Raw genomic sequence first — 21,992 nt, 5'->3', positions numbered from 1 at the left:
CATGTTCAATAACATTTCTAGCTGGGGTGACCTCACATTATGGCCATAATATGAGCAAACGGTGAGTGCACTGTGATCTCTCATTGTGATCATATGGAGAGATCACAGTGAGATCAAAGTGTTGACTGGGATGGCATTTTGGCGCATATTTTTCAATTGTTTTTAACAACAAAATATTTGTTTGTTTACTGTTTGTATACTTCAGTTTGTAAACGGTTTATCATTTTATTTGCACTCCATACCCTGTGCTCTGTACCTGATATATCAGCTGATCGAATTCAATCTCCTTAAAGAGTGTAGCTTTAGAGTAACTTATACTGACGAGCTCCCACTCTCCCTGGGCCTGAAAGAGCTCCTGTGACGAATCGGTGATCCAAGATTGATTAGTTAATGTTTTAATTGCAATCTCCTGGATCTATTTCACAAGAACTGACCACAGAAACATCAGTAGATGAGTCATCAGAAGCGTCCTCCGAACTATTACCTTCCCCATCTTTTATTGACTCTTGGCTGTTCTTTAATTGTTTCTTTAATTTTGACCCCCCTTCCTTTTGTCTGGATTTCCTTTTCACTACAGGGATTTTAAATACTAATTCTTCCTCCTCCATCATTATACTTTCCTCATCTATTATAGCTTCTATCACATCTTTTATCATTTCACCATCCAGTACCTTTGGATCAATCTCATTTCCCTTTTCCTTACCCTCAGTACTTTTTCCTTTATCAGTGTTTGCACTTTCACCAGACACTTGTGCACCTAAGGTTGGCTCTGCTTCTTTTTCAGCCTGAATCACATTTTGTTTATTTACATCCCTTTGACACAACACTTCATCGTCTCAGTTGTGGCAAAAACCACATAGTCAAATCCCTCTACTTTAAACTTCAGCACTATATTTAATTCTTCTGCATCCCCCTTTAGAATCATGAAAAGTTGTCTACGAAAAGACACGACATGTTTCAAAAGAGGGGATTTGCACCCCAGTGGAATCTTTCTTACTGCCGAAACTATTTGCCCGTGTCTTGCCAACTCACGTTCTAAAATCTCGTCACTAATAAACGGCGGTGCGTTTGAAATCACAACTCTTTTAGCCGGATTAACAAGCGGGAAAATTCCAATATGTTCGTCTTTAATTGCAATCCCTTGTTCAACAACTTGATTAACTTTGTCAACTGACTCCAAAAACAATACAACTGCACTGTTCATTCTTGACGCCGATTTAATGCAACTATGCCCAACAATCTCTCCAACTGCGAGGCTACATTCCTCAACGGAGCATTCCACCCCGACCGGTATCTTAATGCCATGCCGGCGCGTCAACTGACTGAACGTCATTTTCGTCTAAACGCCACACCGGCCAGAAATGGAAACACAAATCCGGCCGCTGTAAACTTCCACCACCCCACTAACTGTGCTTTCCTAAAATTACCAACTATAAACTATATAAACATCAAAATAAGAAAAGATAGAGCGAAAGATCGCAAACACTCTCAGACACGCGCTCACTCAATCACCCGCACCAGTCGCGCATGCGCACAGAGAGAGAGAGAGAGAGAGAGAGAGAGAGAGAGGGAGGGAGAGAGGGAGGGAGAGAGGGAGGGAGGGAGAGAGAGATTCATCATATATTCATGTTGTTTCAATCCTGATGTAATAACTGTCGTAAAAAAATAAAAATAATGAGCATTTATTTAAAATTTTTCTGATTTAAAATTATAATTGCAATATTTTTAACATAATTCAGATGTAGTCTCACATATAAAGGTGTTTAAGGACTATATGTACTATATTCTTTTTACATAAACCACATTACAGTTTTTAAACTTGTAGAAAATAATATAAAAGTTTTCTAAAACGATAGGAAACACACGAATACTGCGTACATTTATAAACACTTGATACATGTTTTGTTTTTACAGGTTTTGTTGGTAACACTATTTTACAGTGACTATTTTACTCGTTTACTTTCCTGTTCAACAGTTCTTCTGTATTAGATTCAGTCCAAACTCTCTTTTGATGAAGATTCATAAAGTGATTCAGTCAAAACTGGACATTAAAAAGCAAACGTGTAAAAACAGTGAAACTCAGGGTGACAAACGTTTATCATGAATGAAAATAACAGTCAAAGATCAACAACTGAAGAAACATGTTCAGACTGAAACAGGAACAAGCGTTTATTGACCATAAACTACAATAACATGATTAAACTGTAATAAAACATGTGAATTAACAGTGAAATACTGGAGGTGACAGTAGATTAATGTTCATTTTACAGTTATCTCTATGATTATATAGATGATGTGTTATTCATTTCACATTATTGATTATAATAATCCTGTGAGATCCAGCAGTTTTAATCAGATCATCTGAAGGATTTTAATAACACATTGTGCACAAATAAAGTGTGTGAATATCAATAACGGTGATAATGCAGTAACACACAATCAGTTACACAACTGGAAACATGTCAGTTTAGTGTGTGTGTGTGTGTGTGTGTCAGTCAGAGTGTTTGTTGTTTAATGTGACACAGAGACACTGAAGAGTTAACACCATAAAGTCCAAATCCAGCACAGAGGGGTTCAGTGAATGTGTGTGTGAATGTGTGTAAGTGTGTGAGTGTGTGTGTGTCAGAGACGCTGTAGAAGGACAGAGTGCCGGCCGACACGTCTACAAACACTCCTACTCTCTTACAGGATCCTGAACCAGCAGAAACAGCAGTGGAGTTATTATTGTGCCAGACAGAGAGTGTGTGATTATAGTGTCTCAGACTCCAGGACTTCTGATTACATCCAAACACACAGTCAGGACTCCCTCCTTTCCTCTTGATTCCTTTATATGACACTGAGATATCAGGAGCTTCTCCACTGCATTCAGCCTCCCAGTAACAGCGTCCAGTCAGACTCTCTCCACACAGAACCTGATGATTAAACCCATCAAATCTCTCTGGATGATCAGGATACGACTGACTCTCAGACACACTCATCTCACATTATTGATTATAATAATCCGAGATCCAGCAGTTTTAATCAGATCATCTGAAGGATTTTAATAACAATAAATAAAGTGTGTGAATATCAATAACGGTAATAATACAGTAACACACATAATCAGTTACACAACTGGAGAAATGGCAATTTAGTGTGTGTGTGTGTGTGTGTGTGTGTGTGTGTGTGTGTGTGTGTGTGTGTGTGTGTGTGTGTGTCAGTCAGGGTGTTTGTTGTTTAATGTGACACAGAGACACTGAAGAGTTAACACTATAATAATAAAATCCAAATCCAGCACAGAGTGGTTCAGTGAATGTGTGTGTGAATGTGTGTAAGTGTGTGAGTGTGTGTGTGTCAGAGACGCTGTAGAAGGACAGAGTGCCGGCCGACACGTCCACAAACACTCCTGCTCTCTTACAGGATCCTGGATCAGCAGAAACATCAGTGGAGTTATTATTGTGCCAGACAGAGAATCTGTGATTATAGCGGCTCAGACTCCAGGACTTCTCATTCCATCCAAACCAACAGTCACTCACTCCTTTCCTCTCGATTCCTTTATATGACACTGATATTTCAGCATCTCCAGTCCATTCAGCCTCCCAGTAACAGCGTCCAGTCAGACTCTCTCCACACAGAACCTGAGGAGGATAATCAAATCTCTCTGGATGATCAGGATACGACTGACTCTCAGACACAAGCGTCACCTTTCTGTTCTCCTCAGACAGAGCGAGACGAGTGTGTGCTGTGTTTGGATCCAGTGTGAGATCAACGGCATCTGAACACAAGAACACACACATTACAACAGCAACATTTACAACAACACACACTAAAACTGTGTTTGAGGACTTACATCTGTGTAGTCTTGATGTCATCATGAACTCTCCTCCGTGATCCACACTAGAAACACACACACACACACACACACACACACACACACACACACACACACACACACACACACACACACACACACACACACACACACACACACACACACACACACACAACAAATATAAAATAACCTTAAATAATGAATAATTAAAACACACACTCTCTCTCTCACACACACACACTCTCTCTTTCTCTCACACTCTCTCTCTCTCCCTCACACACACACTCTCTCTTTCTCTCTCACAGACACGCACACTCTCACACTCACTCTCTCTGACACACTCACTCTCACTCACTCTCTCTCTCTCTCTCTCACACACACGCACACTCTCACACTCACTCTCTCTCTCTCTCTCTCTCTCTCACACACACACACACACACACACACACTCTCTCTCTCTCTCATACACACACACACACTCTCTCTCTCTCTCTCACACACACACACACACACACACACACACTCACTCACTCTCTCTCTCTTTCTCAGACACACACACTCTCTCTTTCTCTCTCTCACACACATACACACTCACTCACTCAGACACACACACACACACACACACACACACACACACACTCTCTCTCTCTCTCACTCACACACACACACACTCTCTCTCTCACTCACTCTCTCTGACACACACTCTCTCTCTCTCTCTCTCTCTCTCTCTCTCACACACACACACACACTCACTCTCTCTCACAGACAGACACACTCTCTCACTCTCTCTCACACACACACACTCTCTCTCTCACACACACACACACACACACACACACACACACACACACACACACACACACACACACACACACACACACACACACACACACACACACACACACACACACACACACACACACACACACACACACGCACACGTCTATATTACTAACAGGGGACTATCGCTCTACACTGGCCAAGAGGGGACTAGTGTTTCTGGTCATTTTGAAGAAACAAAAATGACATACAAAATTTTCTTTTAAGCTCCTTTTTCATAATATAACTTCAAATATGCATTTTTTTATTTTTAAAAAAACATGCCAAGTGGGGACCTGAAACTCTGAACGATCTCTACCTATACAAGTGGGGACTCTGCAATGGAGCTGTGTGTGTGTGATCAGTGAAGTGAACTGGCAGTGAAGTCTACCTTCATTATGTAACTATATATATATATATATATATATATATATATATATATATATATATATATATATATATATATATATATATATATATATACATAACCCATCAGTTATCAAAAAAATAAAAAAATGATTTTTTTTAGGAAAGACCATTTAAATCTACAACGGGGTAAAAAATACAGACGGCCCGACGGCAACATTTCAAAAGCAGAGGCGAGAATATCCTCTTATCATTCATAATATTAATTTTCTTATTTAACGCTCTCTCTTCAGAGATACTTTCTAAGCTTGATTATGCAGTCCCTAACAATTTACTTGTTACTACTTTTCTTAATAATTTCTTCTGTACCTCAGTAGCAGTTCCATACCAACAAATACAACAAGAATATCATAACACTTTCAATGAAAGCACTATAAAACATCAGAAGCTTTATGTTGTGGACATTACAGCAAAGTTATTGCTTTATTTGGCCTATTAATTAAAACTTAATTTCTACTCTAATAAAATCAATAGACATGTCATTTTTTTCTATTTCCTTTGTTTCTAGGATGTTGATGTACAGAGATATTAAGTGTTTGAAATATTGCTCAATTTAAATGCAACCAAACATGTGTCGCTCGTTACCATCCAACAGTGGACCTTTCTTGAAGATCAAATTCAAAACTTTTAAGTTGACTTGCTGCATCTGGTCATTTTGAAGAAACAAAAATGAAATACACAATTTTCTTTTAAGGTCTTTTTTCATAATATAACTTCAAATACGCAAAAAAAAAAAAAAAACTTAAACATGCCAAGATGGAATCTCAACTCTGAACGATCTCTACCTATACAAGTGGGGACTTTCTGAACGATCTCTACCTATACAAGTGGGGACTTTCTGAACGATCTCTACCTATACAAGTGGGGACTTTCTGAACGATCTCTACCTATACAAGTGGGGACTTTCTGAACGATCTCTACCTATACAAGTGGGGACTTTCTGAACGATCTCTACCTATACAAGTGGGGACTTTCTGAACGATCTCTACCTATACAAGTGGGGACTTTCTGAACGATCTCTACCTATACAAGTGGGGACTCACAATAGCCTGCAATGGAACTGTGTGTGTATGTATGTGTGTGAACAGTTAAGTCTGTCTTTATTTTGTAACTATAATTTATTGCTACAATGGGGTAAAAAATACAGACGGCCCGGCTGTAATAAGGATCCACTGAAGGCAAGTGTAAATGAGAACCCAAGTGCAGTTTATTACAAACAAAAGCAAAGATAAAACAAAAACATGGCGTGACATGACATGAAAAAAAAAACCCTTTAAAAACCAGAACATGAACAAAGACTTACAAACAGTGGTCTACAGGAAACAATACTTTACAAAGACACATGGAAAACATGAGGGCTAAATACAAAGACTAATGACAAGACAAGGGACACCTGTGAACAGTGATCACACAATTAACCAATGACAAGACACATGGCAGGATCACATGACAAACAGGGAATCACATGACAGACATGGAAACATGACATGACACAAAAACATGACAAGAACAAACCCAAAATCGTGACACCGGCAGCAACAGTTCAAAATCAGAGGCGAGAATATCCTCTTATCATTCATAATATTATTTTTCTTATTTAACGCTCTCTCTTCAGAGATACTTTCTAAGCTTGGTTATGCAGTCCCTAACAATTTACTTGTCATTGTTATGTGCCATTGCACACACACACACAAGAGGGGATCTGCAACTCAATGTTATAATTATAATGTAATTATTATTATATTATTAAGATATTGCAACTGATAGTATTGGCTGCATATTAATTAAAACATAATTTCTACTGTAATAAATTCAGTAGACATGTCCGTTTTTTTTTTGTTTCCTTTGTTTCTAGGATGTTGATGTACAGAGATATTAAGTGTTTGAAATATTGCTCAATTTAAATGCAACCAAACATGTGTCGCTCGTTACCATCCAACAGTGGACCTTTCTTGAAGATCAAATTCAAAACTTTTAAGTTGACTTGCTGCATCTGGTCATTTTGAAGAAACAAAAATGAAATACACAATTTTCTTGTAAGGTCTTTTTTCATAATATAACTTCTAATATGCAAAAAAAAATTTTTTTAAACATGCCAAGATAGAATCTCAACTCTGAACGATCTCTACCTATACAAGTGGGGACTTTCTGAACGATCTCTACCTATACAAGTGGGGACTCACAATAGCCTGCAATGGAGCTGTGTGTGTGTGTGTGAACAGTGAAGTGAACTGGCAGTGAAGTCTGTCTTCATTATGTAACTATATATATATATATATATATATATATATAGTATATGATATATTATGCCTTTTATCATTCATAATATTATTTCTCTTATTTAAAGCTTATTTTCTCTCTTCATAGATACTTTCTATGCTTGGTTATGCAGTCCCTTTAGGGTTTATGGGATTAATCAAACAGAAATAGCTCTTTAAGGTAATAATTTCAGGTGACTTATATTTAGTGTAGTGTAAAGCATACTTTATACAGTGAATAATGATTTTATTAATCAAAATGAACTTCGCGTCCCCAGTTGGATGGTAAAGAACGATACGTGTTTGGCTGCTTTGTACATTTCTTGCCATCACAAACACACTGTAAAGATTTTGGAGGTCAATCTCAAAATGTTATGTAGACTTGCTGCACTGAAGATTTTTAGTTGGTTCAGTTGAAATATATGAAGTAGGGATGTTCATTTAACATTTTGTTTTCTGACTGACAGCTGATGCTTGTTAACCAGTCAGATCAGTTAACTGACATGATTTGAAGGTTAGATTAGAATTAAATGGAATTAGAATAGATAATAGTCTGTGACCGATTCAAATACCTCAAACATGTAGATTTACATGTGCAAATAGCAGCATAAACAACAGAACATGAGGATTCACACACCGTCACATCAAGCACCCGCAGTGCTTCTGTGAACACAGAAAACCAGAATAAAACTGTATATATAACTGTATAATAAATAGGCCAACTTAAATGAACAATTAACAAAACTAAAGTGCAATAAATAATAAACGCTTTAGGGTCTGTTTACACAACATCATTTTCAACTGAAAACTGAAAACGTTTTGGCCGTTCATTTCAACGAAAATGCCATTTTGGGGGCCTGACAATGCAAGCTTTTGAAAACGAGTTTTAAAGTGCAAGGTTTTGAAAATTATGCCTTTACCATCTGCATGTAAACAACATAAACGGGAATTTGTGAAATTGGTACGTCATTCCAACCCGGTCACACTAAATGCTTCTCTATAGCACACAATGGGCCCTATCTCGCACCCAGCGCAATTGACTTTGTACAGCGACGCATGTATCATTCCTATTTTGCACCCGCGTAAAGCGGACTTTTCCCTCCACAGACGCACGTCGGTTAACTAAGAAATACACTTGCGCTCCCCGGGGCGGTTCAGCGCAAAGAGGAGGCGTGTTCCGGTGCAAACGTTCCCTCATGCTATTTTACAGGTTTAGAAAACAATTGCGCCACTGACCGAAAAAAAACAGTTTAAAGTCAGTGGCGCGTTGCGCATGTTATTCATATGCTATTTTAAGGGCACATGCTTGGCCATAATCAATGTAGCGTGTGCACAACATACACTTTTATTCTCTCATCTACACAGAAGCAGCAGTTCTCATTTTTGCAAATCATACATTATTACGATAGATAGATAGATAGATAGATAGATAGATAGATAGATAGATAGATAGATAGTTTATTATAAAAGCATACATCTAGCTTACACATTTACCCAAATTATCATACGCCTGTTTAATGTTTAACCGAAGTTAATTTGGGTGTGTTTCTCCATCCCCAACGTCCCTGACGAGAGCGTTGCTCTCCTTGGCTGTGAACCGCTCCTCGCGTGCGCCTGGCAAATCCGCCGTTATAATAGGACTCCGCTATAGAACAAGCGCGCCTGCTCTTAAAGGGAATGTGAGATGACGCTCTGATTGGTTTATTTCACGTTACGCCCAAACCACACCTATGAATAATGAAGCTACTTCAGACCAACCCCTTTTAGATTTATCCCACCGGGAAAATAGCAACAGCGCCGAGATCCGCCCACAAAGTTACTTGCGCTTTGCGCTTTGACACTTGCGTTTCAGATCGTTAAAATAGGGCCCATTGTGTTTATTGTGCAATTTATACGCGGAAATGAGTTTTTACGTGTATGTGATACGCATGGGTGGGTTTAGGGTAGGTTTAGTAGTGGTGTGTAATATGTAATATGTATTATATGTTTGGTTAGGATTAGTGCTGTAGGGTGTGTGTACACGCAATAAAGTGCGTATCATATGCATGTAAAAAACTAATTTTCGCATAAAACATTGCACGATAAACTATGCGTGCTATAGAGATGCATGTTCATGAGATCAGGCTGGTCATGCACAAGTATATAACATGTTCACATGTGTACTTATCATCAGGTGTTCACATGGTCATGAGTATTACGTGTTTGCCGTTTTTTTTTTGTTTTTTTTTACAAAGTGAACTACTGGCCTGGCTTGCATAATACAGCCCTTTTAGTGTTTATAGGGTTTGTTTGTAAACAATGTTATAGTTGTATTTAACAATATTTTACATTTTGCACGCAGTTGTGTAGTGTATTACTTTAGTTTGAAAATTACTTGCATTATGTTTTTAACTGTTAAATTCTCATTAATTTCTCTTTCATTATGCTTAGATGAGGTTAAATCTTGGCTTGCTCAAAACTTTTTGTCTTTAAATGAAGACAAAACTGAGGTGATCGTTTTTGGCCGGGGGTGAATAGAGCATAAATATTGCTTTAAGGTAACAATTGCAGGTCACCACACAAGTTAAACTGTACATGATCTAGACTCTAGATAAATATAATGCGACCGCAGCAGTAAGTCAGGGTAATGCTTATATTTATTCCTTTGGTTTCAATTTTGAACATGTTGCCGTTCTTTTTAAAAAGGTACACATTTTAATACAATTATAAAATGATATAACATGATTTGATACTGTATATTAGCAGCAATTACGGTACACATTTTTCACTTTAGCAACAAAGTGGAGACCCTCTTTTCTGCAATCTTATGGGTTGTGGTCTCTCAGACATTGGCAGTAATAAAAATAAAATAAATACATTGTTTCCCTTTGGACTTAAATTACACTTGATACTGGGCATCATTACATTTTTCCCCTGACTGAAAGGGGATGCTTGTAACCCGATCATAATCTGTTATCCGACAAGATTAGAATGTTATATTCTAATTAAATTAAATTAGAATGTATGTGTTTCTCAATACTTATCACTTCTTCCAAAGCTCTTCACTCCCATTGTCTTAACCAACTTTCAGCTTCACTGCAGTTAATTTCACATTTAAACACATTGAAACTACCAGAACACATCATTCATGTCTCAAATTAAGTCATTCTTTCAGAACTGTGAAGGTTTCAGCCAACAAACATAAATTAAATATACAAAACAAAACACACACAAACAACAGGCAGCAATATGCACTATTTTCTGCTGTTCAGAATTCAATGCAGTTTATGTTACATGGTTCATGTTTACATTAATGTACAAAATTATTTCCTTTTGTATAGATGGTGATGAAATTGAAAGACTAAGACCTGTGTATGTGTTTAGTTACATCTTCATTTTTCAGATTTTTTTCAAAAAAGAATATTCAGAATATATATCAATGTGGTATACGGTAGAAATATTGCACATTTCAGTCTAGCTTAGGTTTTTAAATTAAATAACACAGTCTTGGAAAAATATGTAAGCATGTGCAAATAAGCCTGATGTGGCGTTTAGACGAAAATGACGTTCAGTCAGTTGACGCGCCGGCATGGCATTAAGATACCGGTCGGGGTGGAATGCTCCGTTGAGGAATGTAGCCTCGCAGTTGGAGAGATTGTTGGGCATAGTTGCATTAAATCGGCGTCGAGAATGAACAGTGCAGTTGTATTGTTTTTGGAGTCAGTTGACAAAGTTAATCAAGTTGTTGAACAAGGGATTGCAATTAAAGACGAACATATTGGAATTTTCCCGCTTGTTAATCCGGCTAAAAGAGTTGTGATTTCAAACGCACCGCCGTTTATTAGTGACGAGATTTTAGAACGTGAGTTGGCAAGACACGGGCAAATAGTTTCGGCAGTAAGAAAGATTCCACTGGGGTGCAAATCCCCTCTTTTGAAACATGTCGTGTCTTTTCGTAGACAACTTTTCATGATTCTAAAGGGGGATGCAGAAGAATTAAATATAGTGCTGAAGTTTAAAGTAGAGGGATTTGACTATGTGGTTTTTGCCACAACTGAGACGATGAAGTGTTGTGTCAAAGGGATGTAAATAAACAAAATGTGATTCAGGCTGAAAAAGAAGCAGAGCCAACCTTAGGTGCACAAGTGTCTGGTGAAAGTGCAAACACTGATAAAGGAAAAAGTACTGAGGGTAAGGAAAAGGGAAATGAGATTGATCCAAAGGTACTGGATGGTGAAATGATAAAAGATGTGATAGAAGCTATAATAGATGAGGAAAGTATAATGATGGAGGAGGAAGAATTAGTATTTAAAATCCCTGTAGTGAAAAGGAAATCCAGACAAAAGGAAGGGGGGTCAAAATTAAAGAAACAATTAAAGAACAGCCAAGAGTCAATAAAAGATGGGGAAGGTAATAGTTCGGAGGACGCTTCTGATGACTCATCTACTGATGTTTCTGTGGTCAGTTCTTGTGAAATAGATCCTTCACTGCAAAAATTGACTGTCTAAATATAAGAAATAAATGCATGATTTAAGAAGATACAGACTTAAAACAAGTTAAATTATCTGCCAGTGCAGTAAGATAATTACACTTGGTAAGATTTCTTGAAATAAGAAAGAATATCTAGGCTTCAGAAAAGTGTAAAATCTCTTGAAAGAAGTAGTATAATACTTATTTTAAGCAGTGCATTTAGTCAAAAATATATTATACCATATAATTATACCATGGGCTGTTTAAATACTCGATTCTGATTGGCTGGAAGGTGTGCAGTAAAACCGTTTAATGCACAGGTAGTTCCAGTCAGTTTGATTACAGTTCGAAATTAATCCGCTACATTGGTAACCATAGTAACACAGATACACTTGCAAGCAGAGTGAGAGACGCATATGGAAACGTTTAGGTAGGCTAAATGGATGATTTTTGAATATCGTTTAATTTGTATCAGTGTTGCCTGTCATTCATAAATAATTGTAATAAATCCATTAAAGAATCATTAAGTTAGCTATATGCTTAAGCAACGAGGGGACTGTAGCTGCTAGACTTTAAAGAAGAGATCGAGCACACAGGTAACTCGCGCACGCATCTCTCTCTCTCTCTCTGTTCCTTCTCCTTCAGTTCTCTGTCTCTCTCTTTTAATAATGAATTTAAATAAATGTGAATTCATTCAAATAAAAGCAATCCGATGGCTCTACTTTATTTAAAGCGGACGGAGTGCAAGAACTGACGAGCCTTAACTTAAGAAATAACCGTCATTTTGACACGTCTGTTAAAAATTACTTCGTAGAGGCAACCACCCTCCGCTTCGCGTCGGGTGGTTCTTCGCCTCTACGTCGTGCATTAAAATCCTTTAATGCATGGCTAGCCGTGGATTATCCCTTACTGAATCGATTCAGCCCACCGGCCAGTGGCGGCGCTGTGGGCAACATTCTAGTGAGAGCGTTCAGCGTAGTACAAGACGCGCTTTACCAAAACAGCAAGATGACGGACAGCAGCTGCACCACCAACGTTAAAAGCCGACGTTTGGGCTCATTTTGGATTCCACTGTAAGCCGGGAACAAATGAAGAGGTGGATAAAACCAAAGTGGTCTGTAAGCATTGCCACACCGTTCTTAAATATTGTAACAACACAACTAACTTGCGCAACCACCTAGCTCGACACCATGCAGATCTACTGCAACAAAAACAATCCAGCGTGGCTAAGCCGGATGAGTCTAAACAGACACAACTCGACAAAGCCTTTCACTGCAAATGTCCTTCAGGCTCCGTTCGTGCACAGAAGATAACGGGATCCGTGGCCGTCTACATCTGTAAAGACTTACGCCCATATAGTGTTGTTGAAAACGTGGGCTTTAAATACATGGTCAACACACTTGAGCCACGGTACGCCATTCCTACGCGTAAACACATCACAGAAGTGGCCATGCCAAAGCTTTACATGGAGGTTAAGACAGAGGTTTTGGAGTCCTTAATGTCGGCGGAAAAAGTGGCGCTTACCTGCGATGGCTGGACCTCCAGAGCGACCGACCCGTACGTAACCATCACGTCTCATTTTATTTCAACTGATTGGGTCCTTGTGTCAAACATCCTGCAGACCGGAGCGCTCTTTGAAAGCCACACAGGGAACAATTTTGCTAAATAGCTCACCGAGGCAATGAATGAATGGGGCTTGAATGACAAAGTGTCAGCAATTGTAACCAGGGTTCCCACACCTTGGTTAACTTCAAATTCAAGGACCTTTCAAGGACTTTTCAGGTCCAATACCCTCAAATTCAAGGACTTAACGTGGGGACAAAGGGCTCGCAAAATTTCTAAATCGCTGGTGGCCCTTCGGGCAGGCACTCTTCAGATTTTGGTAGCCAAATATCAACAATTGGATATAAAATAATCAAATTAGAATCATCAATACAAACATGCATCTGGTACTAACTGAACTGAAATGTGTGTGACCAGTGTGAACATGAATCAGTGTGTGTCAGTGGCTCAGCCCCCAATGAGGGCATGATCAAAAAAATAATAAAAAAGTAACACTTTAGTTTAGGGTCTAATTCCCACTATTAACTAGTTTCATTAACAAGCAGATGGCAGGGTTTTATAATCACTGAGGTCCCGAATGTGAGGTAGGCTAGTCAGGAGGGTTCGGGAGCACCTCTGAGAAAAATGTTTATTTCTCTGATCTACATGTGTGCATTTTAAGATGTTTTGAAGGCCAAAAACATTGGTTCACAACAGCTTTAAAACGATGTCACGCAGCTGATTATTTTTCTCTCCTCATCAGCATCACACTCTTTTTCTCTTTGTTTTTCTCTTGCTCTGTCTCTTCCCCTCCTAAAGCTGAGCTCTGACTGATATAGGCTTTTCATTTTTGCCTGTCAGTGAAGAAAGTAAACATAGGGTCGACCGGTCAACTAATAGGTTGATTTATGAATCATTTTCTCAGAAGAGTTCACTTACTGAAAGCTGCTAGGAGAGCTAGGTAGCCTAACTAAGTTTATTAAATTCATTCACAATATGTACACATTCATTATTAATCTTGTGCCTAACATGATGAAAACGGCTTTGTTAATGTTCCTTGTCCCCTCACAATGACAGTAAACTTATTACATTACATGAGTCACGTTACATAGGCCTATTTTCAGTTCAAAATGGCGAAATTCGAAAAAAGTATATTCGTTTGCCTGATTATTTTTGTCATTCGTTTCACATTTATGACCTAAAAAAAAAAACTGTAAAATGTGAAATGTTTAGTTTAGCTACTTACATCTTATCTCGCACTCGATAAACTGAAGCGTCAGTCGCTCTGCTCAAATTCACGCTCAGCAGCTTCTGTGAACATAAGTCCCGCCTACTTTGATTTGATTGGTCATCTCAAATATTCTGACATTGACAAGCAGTGACAGACCAATGAGGCTTAGATGAACACACACACACAAACCCAAACCCTGTCCTCTGTTTCTGACGTGCGCTCCGCTCTGCTCGGCGCCACTGCGGATTAAAGATGAAGAATGCGCTGAATCTGATTATATAACCAGACTGAAGCGAACACTATTTCAGAAAACACAACAGCCCTGGGACGTCTGGCTAGCGATTTTGCGAGCCCTGGGACACATTTGTTGTGTCCAACAACAAATGTTGAGGTACCATCGTAGATTCTTGCGCGTGTGAACGTCATGGCAATGTACAACACAAAGTACCTCATTCAGGAAACACTTAACGTAACACGTAAATGCGCATAACTAACGTAAATCAAGCAAGCTAGTATGCACAGGCTAAGAAAGTTTTGGCGAAATAACACATTAGCGGACCGTAGTGAATGTGGAATTTTTTCCAGAAAACTTCTTGCACAAAATAAATTCAAGCACTTTGAAGGACCCGTCTCTATGTATGTTTAATTTCAAAAACTTTCCAGGGCCTTTTTTTTTTGCAGATTCACAAACTTTCAAGGATTTCAAGGACCCGTGGGAACCCTGTGTAACAGATAACGCAGCTAGCATGCTACGAGCAGTTGGACTGACAGAGACATTGCACATTGGCTGTTTTGCACATGTCCTAAACTTGGCATCACAGGCGGCTCTCAAGATGCCTGCAGTATCAAGGCTTCTAGGCAGACTGAGGCGGATCTCCGCATTTTCCCACCGGAGCACCATAGCCAGCCACGAACTAAAAAAAAAACAGAAACTGCTGGACCTGCCACAGCACAAGTTAGTGACCGATGTACCAACGCGTTGGAATAGTGCATTTGAAATGGTGGAAAGATGTCTAGAACAGCAAGCTGCTATCTCTGCTGCACTACTTGCCCCTGAGATACGAAAACAAGAGAAAGATCTGAGCTCCCTTACAGAGGCAGACATAACAGCAGCAGAGGCTGTTGCACTGGCTCTGAAGCCAATGAAGAAAGCCACCTTAGTCATATCTCAAGAAGGAACCCCAACTCTCTCTGTCATCGCCCCTCTGAGAGCAAGACTTCTGGAAGAGATGCATCCGGCCCCGACTGATCCAGTGATGGTGAAGGAGATGAAATCTGCTGTGCATCAGGATCTCCAGAAAAGGTATTTATTATCATTATGACACTTTATTCTAAGACAGTTGTTTTGCATTATACTAATTTCATAATGATAATTTTTATATTTTGTTGTAATAGAAATGTATTATATTTATTTTAAGGTACACAGGCATAAAGGAACAACTCTACTTGGCTTCTGCCCTGGACCCACGCTTTAAGGCCCTGCCTTTATCGACTGATGATGAGCGTGAGGAAGTCTTCACCCAACTCACTGATAACACTAAGACAATGGCAACTGGAAAAAGCTCAGTAAGTACTGTATAGTGTGAATAAAAACATTATGTATTTTTATTATTAATGATACACTGCAGTTATGAATTTAAACCTAACTATATTGTTATATACACTATTTCGAAAAGGGTGATAATTATTTACAATACAATTCCTTTGCTTTCTCAACAGAGTGGACCAATAAATGCAGAGGCCAATGAAGCAGAACCAGCTGAGGACTCTGGACCCCCATCCAAGAAGAAAAGAGACTCTTGTGCATTGGCAGATCTCCTTGGGCAGACATATACTCCAGAAGCAGACTCCATAAAAACAAGAGATGATGCAGTAGATGAGGTGATGAAGTACAAAGAGGTAAAACCAGTACCACTCAGCACTAATCCACTCAGCTGGTGGAAGGAACATGAGGTGGAATTCCCTCTTTTGTCATGCCAAGCTAAGCGATACCTCTGTATTCCTGTAGTCGTGTACCAGCTGAGAGAGTCTTCTCAACAGCTGGTGACATTGTCACAGCCCAGAGAAGTGCACTGACGCCTGAGCATGTAGACCAGCTGCTTTTCTTGAACAAAAACCTGCATGTGCACTAGTTTGATAACAAATGCTTCAGAGTTAACATGTTATTGTACTAAAATGTTATGAGTTATATGATGGAAATGTCTGTAATGTCCTACATATAGGCACAGTAAATAAGCCAAAGGTTCTCTGATCAGCTGTTCAGTGTTATTTATTGTGTTGGCAAAATAGCACTTTGTAATGTTATAATATCTATGGTTGCACTTTTTTTATGAGTATGCACATTTTGTGCTTCTGTTTACATTTCTTTTATAACTTGAATGTATAGGAAGAAAGAAATATACTTTCTACTACTTACAGTTACATGCACTTTAGAGGTGTTAATAAAACACACACACACACACACACACACACACACACACACACACACACACACACACACACACACACACACACACACACACACACACACACTCTCTCTCTCTCTCTCTCTCTTCAGAAGCTTGAGTTCTGCGAGTGAACATCATCTCAGAGACACAGAATCACACACACACACACACACACACACACACACACACACACACACACACACACACACACACACACACGCACACACACACACACACGCACACACACACATACACACACACACACACAAACACACACACACACACACATCCGGACAGTATAGAGAGTGAATCTTACTTGACAACAACTGGTCCTATATCAATATTTTATAAAATATAAATATAAAATAATAACCTTAAATAATGTATAATTACAACACGTAAAGTTTTAAATGTACTCCTTACACACGAGAAGTGTGTTCAACATGGACGCTCAAGTGTTTGCCATGGTAACGAACAACACCTGCTTGTAAAGGCGAATGAATATATCCTGTATCTGAGACTAATACTGATACTTTAAATCACTAAATATTGAGAATGACTGAGAATGTTGATGATGCAAAAGACGAGCGCGCTCACGCTGTGAGATATGAATATGAAAGGCTGCGGCATCTCAGTAAAATAATAAAGCTCTTCTTCTCTCTCTCTTCATTAAAGCTCCACTGAAGGGTTGCCAGATATATATACAGTACAGGCAAAAAAATTGAAAAATTACTATTTTGTAATGGTTTTGAAAGAAGTTTCTTCTGCTCATCAAGCCTGCATTTATTTGATCAAAAATACAGAAGAAAAATGTAATATTGTGATATATTATTACAATTTAAAATAATTGTTTTTCAATTTATTATACTTTAAATTATCATTTATTTCTGTGATCAAAGCTGAATTTGCAGCATCATTACTCCAGTCTATCACATGATCCTTTAGAAATCACTCTAATATGATGATATTGATGAGCAGTCCTTAAAAAAAAAAAAAAATACATGGAGTAGTGTGGCATAATTTTTGAGAGATTACTCGGAACGCGTTTTAGTTAAGATCCTGGTTTCAATGCCCTTAATGTATATAGGCTAGGCTACTGCTTTAAAAAAATGTCACAACGCGTTTTGAGATTGTTTTGAATTAAACATTGAAGTTTAAAATGTAGTGTTTTGGCACACCAGGCCGAGTGGCGTTACGCATTGTTCAAAAATCAGGTTTTATTCTGGCATGTTGAATTGGCGTTAGATTTTTTTTTTAGATTTATTAGATTTAGATTTTAGATTTCGTTAGATTTATTTTTCTCATAACAGCTAAAATAACTAATATATGCCTTGTCTTAATATGACCTACTTAATATAGGCAATAGGCATATAATAGCCTATATAATAAATTAGCAAAACTTGGCCACTAAATATTTAATTTTCAATTATTTTAATTATCACAATTAAAGTTTTAATTTTATTAAATTGAACAAGCGCAACAATCAGCATTTAATCAAATATTCTAAAAGATGTATTATTAATAATAATGTTATTTCAACATAATATTTCGTTTTTTCGACATAATGTGTGCGTGCAACAAGCAAGATGTGTATTTGTAAATCCGGTGATGCGTGCATTGATTTTTATCAATAAACTAGTGTTTTTCTGACAGTGTCGACTGCAAAGATGAAGTTGACGATCGCCATATTTGTAGTGAACGCACCTAAAGAGAAATGCACATAAAGACATAATCAGAGAGTAGCCTTTTTCTTTTCGTTTTGAATTATTTCGTTTGAAGACATTTCAAGCTTTGTGTATTTGATGTATTTATCATGTCTGTGTGAGGCATACGCTGAGTTTCGTTAAGTTAGGAGGATGAGATGCGCTCCAGCTGACGTGCAATGCAAGTGACCGCGCGGGCGCCTCCATGATTAGTGTCTGTTATATTTGCTTCTCTTACTTATTTAAATCCAGGCAATTGGTTGATGAAAAATTGATTAAAACGAAATTCACTTTAAAGAAAGGTTTTCTACTAAACAAAACTTAATGAAGTGGTCAAAATCATGTCTGACCCACTCCATATCCATCTCTCGATATAATGCATCCTATCTTACTCGTGCTGTTCACTTTTCATATTCAACATAGATGGAATAAAATAACATTATAATATTTTAACAAATATGATACTAAATGAGATTATTTAATGGCTACAACAGTATAGTAGGCCTATAGACTTTTTTTTTTAGAATAGATTTTTGCTGTGCACTTGCATATTAGTGTCAGCTGGGAAGGAAATATAGAGACCAGACCTCTTGGAACTTTAATTGAATACATAGCGTTGGTAAAGCATACTGAAATTACATCCCTACAAATTTATTAGGCCCTACTGAAAATAAATGTATCGAATTTAAGCAAAGTAGCCTAAATGTTAAGACTGTAAGCCCTTTGCTTTTTTACGTAGCCTATAAAGGACTCTTATAGCCGACTTTGTGTTAATTTAATTTGTAGAGGATTTTTTTAACTCAAACATTAACACTGAAATAAATGAAACTAAATTATTGTCAATTTTTTTGGCACACCACGACGAGTGGCGCTATGCATTGTTCTAAAGCCAGGTTTTATTCTGGCATGTTGAATTAGTGTTCGACAAACGCGGCGGCGCGTTCATTTGAATGAAGAGCGTTTGAGCGAACACACACTGGAACGTTAGGCCATGTCGCAACGAGTGAATAGTGGTCGAGTGGTTGAACTTACGTTACGATCATTTAGATGACACGGGTTCGAATCCCGAACTAACTTGGACTACTGATATTTTTATATTAGCCTATTAATGCATTTTATAGTCTATTGTTGATGCAGAGAGATTTGTCTAGTTCTAAAACATTGTTTTTTGCTTATAGCCTATTTACAAAATAAAATCACCATGCATTTCCATTTTACACTAAGGAACAAATATTATACAATGACTTTACTTCTGTAGCCTATAATAATTCCAATCGTAATTTCAAAAGCAGTTCTGTAAAAAAAAAAAAAATAAATAAATAAAATAAAATATATATATATATATATATATATATATATAATAATAATAATAATAATAATAATAATAATAATAATAATATATATATATATATATATATGTATATATATATATATATATATATATATATATATATGACGTTTAAACGACAAACAATAAAATCAGAACCAGTATTCTGTTGCGTTCATGGTTCCAGTGGCAGTAATGCATCCACGGCTTTTCAAAATGTCACAAAGCGTTTTGAGATTGTTTTGAATGAAATATTGAAGTTTATAATTAAGTGTTTTGGCACACCGTGGCAAACTCTTTGTTTTGTTTTGCAAACTCAGCTAGCCTGTGGGGGGTTTGGAGAAGGCAATAGTTGCTTTATCGTGGGGGTGCAGGACAGAGGTGTTAATGTTCCGTCTTTCATATGGAGAGTGTCGGAGCCAGCCTGATGAGCAGGCAAAGGCTAAATTCTTTTAAGGATTAATCTCAAAATCTCCAAAAGTCCATAGCCTATGTACAGTAGGCCCTATATCTTATTAAATTATATATTGTAGTTTTATTGATTGTATTTAAAGGTTTTCCACACACAATTTCAATTTAGCAGATACAGAGCTCTTTAATTCGCGACCCACCTCGTTTTATTGTAAGGTGAATTCAGCAAGGCATGTTGTATCTTTGAAGGAACAAAAGCTATTTGTTACAGTTTTTTCTTTCGTGATTTGTGTGGATGACACACAGCGACATGTACAGTATTATCAGCTGTATGGTGTTTTTTACGCTGAAATGCTTAATTTCGAGAAAGACTTGCCGCGCGCAGTGAGGGAGACCAAACTTACTAAAAAAATATCCAGCGCGAGAGAGGCAAAGAAAAACGCCTGTTCTTAATTTATGTTGCTTTGAACTTTTTTCGTTTTGTACCGTTTTCATTTTTTTATTTAGCTGCAATTTCTTTGACAATAGAAATTTAAAATGTTGCAAGAATAAGATTCTGTGTTTCTTATTTTGCATCACAAAGGGAATAAACTCTATCGATGCAACCCTGTTTAAATAAATAAACTGTCCCGACACTTCATTCATACCTTGAAATGTGCGATGGGTTTTCAAACTTAATTAATTTTCTTTTTCTTTTACATTTTCATTGTTTATTTTTTAATTGAAAGTAATACTGTATTGAAAGTATTTTTCTGATTTGTTCGATCTGTTTTGAAAAATGTCTTCCGTTGCTATGGCCGGGTATCACTGTCAGTCATCTCAATCTCGTGAATGATTCACACACAAAAAAAAAAATAATTTAGCAGATTAAAGACGAGCTTCATCATCTTAATTTTCTGGTGCAATCGGCTGACAGTCTTCCTTCAACAGATGTGTCATCTTTGCAGCGGCTCAACTGGAATGTAGCAAATTTATGTTGTAATGTACAATTGATAACTAAACAAGACGATTGACTTTAATAAACAGATGCATATTTAAGCATCAAGAACGGAAAAACATAAACACTGTCGGCTACACTGAGATTCGACCTAAGATCGTTTGAAGCTCCGAGAGGCTATTGTTAGTGCATTGACCACAGAGCTATCGTCTGAATAGCCTTGGTCTACTACTGTTTGTTCGGGATTTGAACCGATTTGAATTCGGCCACGAATTTGTTTTGTTTTATTTTGTTTTAAATGTATTTTTACATATTTTGCTTTCGTTAATGTTAACCAATTCTGTTGTAGCATAATAGGCCTATATTTTTTCCCTAAAAGTTTGTTTTATTCTCTGCTTTGTTTGTTTATATTTTTACATATTCAATGAGTCTCATTTTTGTTCAAATAATGAAAAAAGTTTTCAAAAGATCTTGCGCCATGTTTCTTTTAAAAAAAATGTTTTTTTTTTAAAATAAACAGATAGGAAACTTACCTTTTAAAATGCCGCAGTTGCTGCTGTTTTGCCCTGTCACTTGCGCCACCCGGTATAGCCTAGTCATTTCGCGAACGACTTTGAAATTCGACTGGTTT

The 21,992-nt window shown here is 37.6% G+C and overlaps 1 protein-coding gene across 1 annotated transcript in view; it reads right to left on the bottom strand.

The window, feature by feature from the left end:
* Nucleotides 1-2,144: 2,144 nt before the first annotated feature.
* Nucleotides 2,145-21,992, bottom strand: part of LOC311295275 (NACHT, LRR and PYD domains-containing protein 3-like) — a 55,070-nt gene continuing 35,222 nt past the window's right edge. Inside the window, exons 6-8 of the mRNA XM_084416572.1 lie at nucleotides 3,830-3,876; nucleotides 3,516-3,754; nucleotides 2,145-2,912 (exon numbers count right to left, since the gene is read on the bottom strand). Coding sequence (XP_084272698.1) covers nucleotides 2,496-2,912; nucleotides 3,516-3,754; nucleotides 3,830-3,876 — 703 coding nt within the window. The 3' untranslated portion in view covers nucleotides 2,145-2,495. The remainder of the gene's footprint in view (nucleotides 2,913-3,515; nucleotides 3,755-3,829; nucleotides 3,877-21,992) is intronic.

This window comes from Rutilus rutilus, assembly GCF_951802725.1.
Source record: "Rutilus rutilus genome assembly, chromosome: 1".
NCBI classification, from domain to species: Eukaryota; Metazoa; Chordata; class Actinopteri; order Cypriniformes; family Leuciscidae; genus Rutilus; species Rutilus rutilus.
The sequence above is the reverse complement of the archived record's forward strand: the minus strand, read 5'-3'. Positions and strand labels throughout refer to the sequence as shown.